The 7,717-nt window shown below is 45.0% G+C and overlaps 1 protein-coding gene across 2 annotated transcripts in view; it reads right to left on the reverse strand.

Moving 5' to 3' along the window:
• Positions 1-3,747: 3,747 nt before the first annotated feature.
• Positions 3,748-7,717, reverse strand: part of ttbk2a (tau tubulin kinase 2a) — a 21,032-nt gene continuing 17,062 nt past the window's right edge. For both annotated transcript variants that reach the window (XM_042072002.1, XM_042072001.1), the window contains 2 exons: positions 6,487-7,376; positions 3,748-6,014 (listed from right to left, as the gene is read on the reverse strand). In XM_042072002.1, coding sequence (XP_041927936.1) covers positions 5,564-6,014; positions 6,487-7,376 — 1,341 coding nt within the window. In that variant the 3' untranslated portion in view covers positions 3,748-5,563. The remainder of the gene's footprint in view (positions 6,015-6,486; positions 7,377-7,717) is intronic.

The raw sequence follows: 7,717 nt of genomic DNA on the forward strand, positions 1-7,717 counted from the left end.
GCCAATATCTTTGCTGCAGTATGCCCAGTATAGAAATAATGTAAAGAAGTAAACACAAGTGTCCCTTACAGACCTTTCAGAGCACCTCTTAGCAGAAAAAATTGATGCAAGAAAATGTGTCATTTAGGGAGCTACCACTCATACAAACACAATTCATCTTTTAAGAACAATTCATAATTTAGTCAGGTATGGGCAAGATGAAGTTTGACACAAGTTTCTGTGGCCCTAAATATATTTTACCAGCTCCTAAATGCACATATACTCGCCTAACACAATATAAATCTATGGCAAAATACTAACAAACAATGGACTCTGGGTAGCTAATTTGGCTTGGTGATATGGGATGCGTTTAAAAAAGATCATACCAGGTATACAGAATGTTATAATATTGCCCACTTATAAAACAACAGATTTTGCAGATTGCTGACTGTTCACTAAAAATTCAGATCAATGTCTATGGAAAGCAATTTTTCCATTGAATTTACTTTTACGGACTGGTTAAATGGGCAAACTGTGGTGGGAACATGTAATTTTTACAGTTTCAGTCTCAATTACTAGCTTTGTTCTGTTTGTGATGATTTTGTTAATGTTTCACCACTAAGTCCTCATTACAATGTCACATTAAGGCAGTGGTTCCCAAACCGTTTATGGCAGGCCACCCTTTGAACTTTTAATAAAAACAGATGCCCATTAGATGTTGTATAGCTTTCTCACCCATTGTTTCTAATTTAACAGTTAACATTTTTCAGTTTCATTGCATCAGTCAGTTAACCATAACTATCTTGATCTGAGATCTAGTGCTGTTAAACACTGTTAACTTCTCACTGGGTTATAAATCCATACAATGTTCCATGTTAGGCACACGTCCATTGTATTAATTAGACTATAGCCATACTATACAAACACAAAGTAGGCTATAGGCTACCACCAAATAGGTCAGGCTACTATGCCGAGAGAGCACAGTCATACAAAGTTCTACCTGTTTGGTCGTTTAGGTTTGTTCTATTTTCACCCTAAACCAGCGACACCCTGGGGGTTCTGGCCAACACTGGGAACTACTGCATTGAGACAACATTAGTGATTCTAGAGGCTTGACAATTCACCTGTTTATATTCTAGTCTCTTTCATTCAAATGACACTGAAACAGGCACTTCTACTGTGAAAGTGACTAATAGTGATTGAGATGGAACTCAATCAGAAAGCAGTGATGGACCACCCATTCATAGCGCGGGCTTAACTGCTTTTCTCTCTTCAAAATAGCAACTGATTGTGGTGCTCTCCATCTATTGTGGTTCCGGTTTCATAGGTGTACACCCTCTAACAAAGTGCAGCACATGTAAACTACAACCTCATCTTCTGAAACAAATGGTATTTCAACATGCTTCCATCATATAACCCTACTAAATTCTGCTTTCAGCCCAAAGAAACAATTTCACTCATTTGTTGTGAGGAGAGGGTTCTGCAAGTCTCCTGCTAAAACATTTCTCTGACAGAAGTTTAAGGAATTATTAAGAAAGCCAAATTGATTCTACACAGAACCCTTTCTTTAAGATTGCTGAAGGTTGCAGGCACATGTACATACATTAAGGCCAAAGATAAATTGGGTTTGGTCTGCTTGTGAAAGTAAAGTGGGAGAGAGCGATCTCAATTGGTCCACAGACTGTGAAGTATCATAAAATTGTTATCAAAAAAAAAAATTGGGGCTATCAGGGCACTTTTTTAAGTGCACACATTAGCAATATAAACATATAAATCATATTTTGGATAAAAAAGACACCTAAATATAGCAAGTCCCTTCCTGTGTATATTTATACTCATCGGTTCATACTAATGTGTCGGACATGATAATCAATTTAGTTGAGGACAAGTCTGTAAAATGTAATTGCTCTTTTTTGGGGTGGTCTGGGCAACTTATTAACTCAAACTGATTCCACATAAGAGCTGGATGAAGTGATGAAGTATATGTGAAGTTTATCTTTACACAGCAGGGGTTTGCCTCGAGAGGGATTGATCACAGCTTTGCTCTTTGTAGCGCATGCAACTGGCAGGGCTGGAAGCTTTCTTACAGCATCTTACAAGCAGAGGGGAAAAACAACCTTGAGATATAATGTAGTCAGATGGAGGAAACATTGCTTAAATCTCCTCTGAAATAAAATTGAGGGTGAAGGAACAGCAAGTAGAAATTAAAATTCTGCAAGTGCTTGAGAGTAACAGACTAGTGTTTTATGATCGTGTTTTGGCAGACATGTAACCTTCAAAGACAAAAACCTGCTGTTGTATGTCATGTAATGTAAAATAAATAAAATAGATAGCAATAAATAAATAGAATAAACACTTTGTGACAATATTATGATCAGTGATATTGGCCCCTCAGATAATTCTCAAATTAAATGTCTACCAATATATTTAACAACATCCATCTCACTGTTCACTCTTTTGTGGTATAACAAGGAGCTTCACTTCAGAGCTTTAAGAGAGGCAAAGTGTAAAAACTCTGTATAACTGTTGCAATCACACAATGCAATGCTCTCAAATCTATCAAACAAATCCCAGAGGATTTTGATTTAAAAATGGCAGCTGTCCACTGCAGTTAAATCTAAATAGTATTTAGCAGCAAAGGCGCTTGCTGGATTTCAATCCCAAGCAACACTGTTACATAGTGCATGTCTGTACAGGACAGAACTTTCTCTTTCCCCTTTCCATTACAATGTTTCATATCCACCACAATGGTTCATCTTTCAAGTACTATCTGCATGAAATGGCCATTCCCTTTCAATGGTTGCTCTTCCATTCACAACATTTGGCCCTGTAGTTGAGTTAAAGGGACAGGCCAATTATTTATTTGTAGTGATGTCAAAACTGTCTGTTCATTCAATTAATACCATCAATTGTCACTTTTGTTGGTTGTCACTGTAAACTTTAATTCATACCTATGCTCAGTGTTCCTCTGGTCTTGTCTCTTGAGGGACTTTACACTAATCCTCTCTGTTAACTTTCTAATAAGGTCCTTTTCAAAACTACTTAAAAACATTCATCACCCTCGGGTGTCCATTTGGTATGTATAATAATGTTATCGCATCTCACTTCAGTGAGACACACAGAGAACTGCATGTAATTAACTGCCCTGTCATATATCTTGTCAGGAAAACATGGGGAATAAAGCAACTACACACACATATACAAATACACAAAATGTGTTCCTATGGCTCAATTCTTACAGCGTGGAGAAATCTAAGGGTCACAGGTTAATTTACTAGGGAGTGCAAGTAAAGACAAAAACAGCACCTTCCCTACTCTGTGAGCTGCTTTGGACAAAAGCATCAACTAAATTAGCACATCTACACGAAGGCAATCCTAGAGGTGTTGTAGCAAGAGTGATGACAAGGAGTGTGCAGTGAGTATGTGAGTCGTAGACATTTTGGGGAGCAGCCGTTTATACTGTATGTCTCAGTCTTCAATAGCCTCCACACCACTCTCTTCTCATCACACAAATTCTTATGTACACAACAAAAACAATAGATTACAATTGGATTTTGTCTGGATTGAGACAGTAGGGTAGATTTCAATTCCATTCCCTAAAACGGATGCCCCAGGCACAAATTCAACACTTGTAAACACTTTTGATTGTTTCAACGTCTGCTTTGTTTCCCCTTATCTTGTTAAGGAAGGCAGGGCTCCACATTAAGAGATTCCTTGATGAGAGCGAAAAACAACCACACCCACATCCCAATGCTAAGTGTTTGTATCAAGGTGTCATGGTGGCTTAATAGGGAGGGGGGGGGGGGCACAGACAGAAAGAAAATACATAAGAAGGAATAAATAAGAACAAGGGGAGCCAGTGGCTAATGTCAGTCTATCAGTGAACCTGCCACTGCTTTGACTAATGCTTGCTGTGTACAGGACTAGTGATAAATACTTCTGAATAAATACTATAAACAAACAGATCAAGAGATGACCAACTCCAAACAATCCACACACTCACTCACTCACTCACACACACACTCACAAACACACACACACACACACGCCTACATACACATGTTGTCCGTGCTCCTTGCGATACACGTACCTACATACACACATACACACTATTTAGTGTGAGCTTCACAGTATACATTCGTACACATACTGACAGCCACGCATCACCGTGCTTGTGGTGCCGTGGGCATTACTGCATAACCACATGCTTTTAAGGACCCTATGAAATGCGTGCTAGTGTAAATACCAGACAAGTCAAAAGGAAAACAATCATTTCCATGACGCAAACAATCAGGACAAAAAATGCAACCGGAATGCAGGTGAGCACACTGAGCAGTCAGGGGAGGTATGCGAGACAAAGGTCAACTGAGGAGGTCTTCACAGGAGGTCTTTGTTTTCATTTTTTGGGAGTCATTAATCTTCAAGTAGGGACACATTACTAACCAAAGAGTGCATGTAATAACTCTTAATGCTGGAGAGAGTATTGTACAGATGGTAGAACTTATCACTTAATAGATTTTGTGATGAAATCTTATAGGCAACATTTCCTCTGAAAATTCATTAAATCTCCTAACTGACAACAGCACATTTGACTGCATTCAGCAGCTTCTGCTTCTCTATGACTGCAGTCAGAGGTCTTAATATAGAGTATCTGTATAGTTATGTACTGATGACGCATAATTGCAGTTACGTGGATGTTCTAAATACAGGCTCATGTCAACAGAAAAGAACAGAATGACATATCCATTCTATGAGACTTATATACTAACCAGCGGTTTTAAATGCTGATCGCTGCACTGAATGGCATCCAAAGCCTGAAGCATTAATGGAAAGTGGGAGGCTATGGTCACAGGAACGGGGCCAGTGACCCTCTTCTATACTAACCTATGTCTGAGGCTCTAAAGCGTTTCTTAAAGTCTTAGGTATGAGCTACACCAGGTGCGTAATTGAAGCGTTCCGTTCGCGACGCATAAAATCCATTTTAAAAGACCGGTCTATTTTTTTCGAACGTACGCGCTGCTATCACGTCTGGTGTAGCTACTTTCATTGATTATAGTGGCAGCTAATTGTTGCAGCAGACGCTACGCGAACGGAATGCTTCAGTTACGCGCCTGGTGTAGCTCATATCTTATTCAGAGGAAGTGTTGCCTGTTCTGAGGTGTTTAGTTAAATCCCTTTCTAGCAAAAGCCCCCATCAAGGGGCTATAGCCCAGCTCCTCACCCCATTAGCTCTGCTCTCCTGACAGTAGTGTTTCTCCAACAGTGCAAACACTTCATTGGCCTTGTCCTGTGCACACACACACTGGCACAGTCTTAGATTCCATGCTTTGAAAACAGGTTTTAACACTCAATCTGCACATGATTGTGTTTAACTGGCACAGTCGCACCAAATGTTGTCGGCACACGAAAGGCAGCAGTTCCTCACCTGGGATCACACTCACATCTCGCAGGATCTCTCAAAGGATTCAAAATCACCCACACACTAGCGCCCCCCCCCACACACACACACACACACACACACACACACACACAAACACGATTAGAGCTCCAGTGGTATCCCCAGGGGCCCCGCAGACGTAGATGACTATCTGCTCAACTTGCTGGAGCACTTCCACTCGCGGCTCTGCACGTGCCCGCAGCCAGCCTTGCCCCTCTGGCTGTGGTGGAGGTGGCGCAGCTGGAGGTGTGTGCGGCGGGCATTGGCGGGCCCCGGGGGCGACGAGCCGCTGGACATGCTGGGCGGCGAGCGGCTGCGGCCAGGGCCCGGACGGGACGGCGGAGAGGACGAGGCCGAGCGCTGCAGCGAGGAGGCCGAGCGCGGCGAGGCACTGGAGCTGCGGGGGTGGTGGTGGGGGTGGACGCCGCCGCAGACGCCGGACACCAAGCGCGGAGAGGAGCGGCCCACGTGGGGTGAGCAGGAGCGGAGCGGACGGCCGGTCGGCGAGGTGGCCATGCCGTTCTGCATCAGCTGGGCCAGGCAGCTGAGGAGCTCCGAGTCACCAGTGCTGCCCGCGCGGATGCGGTAGCGCCTCAGACTAGAGAAAAGGAAGGAAGGAGGTAAGGAAGTGAGAAAATAATAAAAACAAAGGATGCTATAGACCCTTTCAACAAGGTAAACAAAAACAATGCTTGAACGTTCTATTTGGGCCCCAATCTACTTCCTCTGCATTAAGATAACATATGGAATGTTAAAACGGAAGTCTTGTGGGGCCAACTATGATGCTGATAATGGAACTCTCTTGAAAGGGTCCATATCAAAGTAGGAGAATGGAGAGCGAGTGGAGGAAAAAAGAAGACTGACTTAGAGTGAAAAATAGAGGGAGAAAAAGGTTTGCCAAATCTAATTTTGCTACTAGCTACACGAGTACATCTGCCAATGATACATTTGTTTCCAGACAGCAAATTGATGATCACATTAATCATTTCTATGATTATCAGATTACACAGCAGACAGAACAGGATCTTCTGCCCCAAGAGAACAGTTTTGTTTGCACTGAGTGACCTTACCGGCTATCTATGCAGGGTCGGCTGGGTGGTTTGCCTGGAGGCGGCCGTGGTAAGAACTGGGAAGAGCGGCTCTCTGGAGCAGTGGAGGACCCCTCCGAGTGCACTGGCCGTGGTATCCTGCTCTTTCGGGACAGAGGACTGGACGAGGAGGAGAGGGACAGTGCCTCGTCGCCCCCCTGCCGGTCCGACACCGACACCCCCTGCAGGGACTCCTCGTCCTGGGAGCGGTCAGCGGGGGCAGGGGAGTCGGTCTGCGGCGCGAGGCAGCGCCTCTCTAGCGACGGCGAGGGGGAGCAGGAGGGAGACAGCAGCAGTGGCGCCCCCTGGTGGGCCTTTTTCAGCAGGAGCTTCTGCTTGGCCGAACCCCCGGGGGTGGTGGCGATGGGGCTGGACAGCAGCAGGCTGCTGGGCTCCAGCACGGGGATGCGGCTGAGCCGGAGACGGGGCGCCACGGAGCCACGGCTCCTCTCCGCCTCCACTGGGGGCACCTCCTCCACCACCTCCCCCTCCCCCTCCTCCTGCTGTTGCTCCTGCTGCTCAGAGCTGGGTGGAGTGGGTGCGTCTCCATCCTCCTCCCGAAGGGGATCTTCCTCTTCGGCGTTCAGTGGCACGGGACTGCAGGGCGAGCGGGGAGATGAGCGTGGAGACACCAAGCTGGGCATGGAGCCCGCAGCCCTGGGTGGAGACTGGTCCTCCTCGGGTGGGGGGTCCCCCTCTGGGGTGGGGGAGGCAGAGGGAGGGCAGCGCTCCTGAGGGGTGGGTGGCGTGGTTGGAGTGACTGGGCGATCCTGTGCCGAGTAGTTGTTGTTCTCATTTTTGTCCACCAGGTGGCAGTGGGGGGAACTGTCGGAGGCAGGCGGGGAGTTTGCGGCTAAACGCTGAGCATTGAGCTATGGAAAAAGAGATATTGAGAGTGGGAGGGAAGGAGATAAAGGCAGAGGTGGAAAAGAAAGAGAGAGAGAGAGAGAGAGAGAGAGAGAGAGAGAGAGAGTGAGTATGAGGGCGACAAAATAAATAAATAAATTAAATTAATTAAATAAAGAGCAAGAGAGAAGAAAGGAGGTGAGAAATTGCACAGAGAGCAAGAGAGTGGGATGGAAACATAATATCCCGTCAATATTTGAAATATTATGACAAATGCATCTCAAAGCAGCATCTGTGGGAGATAGAACATTTCAGGATGTGGTTCAGAACTCAGACAATTAAATCAGATGACAACCTGGCAATGCTA

Source organism: Alosa sapidissima, chromosome 19, assembly GCF_018492685.1.
Source record: "Alosa sapidissima isolate fAloSap1 chromosome 19, fAloSap1.pri, whole genome shotgun sequence".
NCBI lineage: Eukaryota > Metazoa > Chordata > Actinopteri > Clupeiformes > Clupeidae > Alosa > Alosa sapidissima.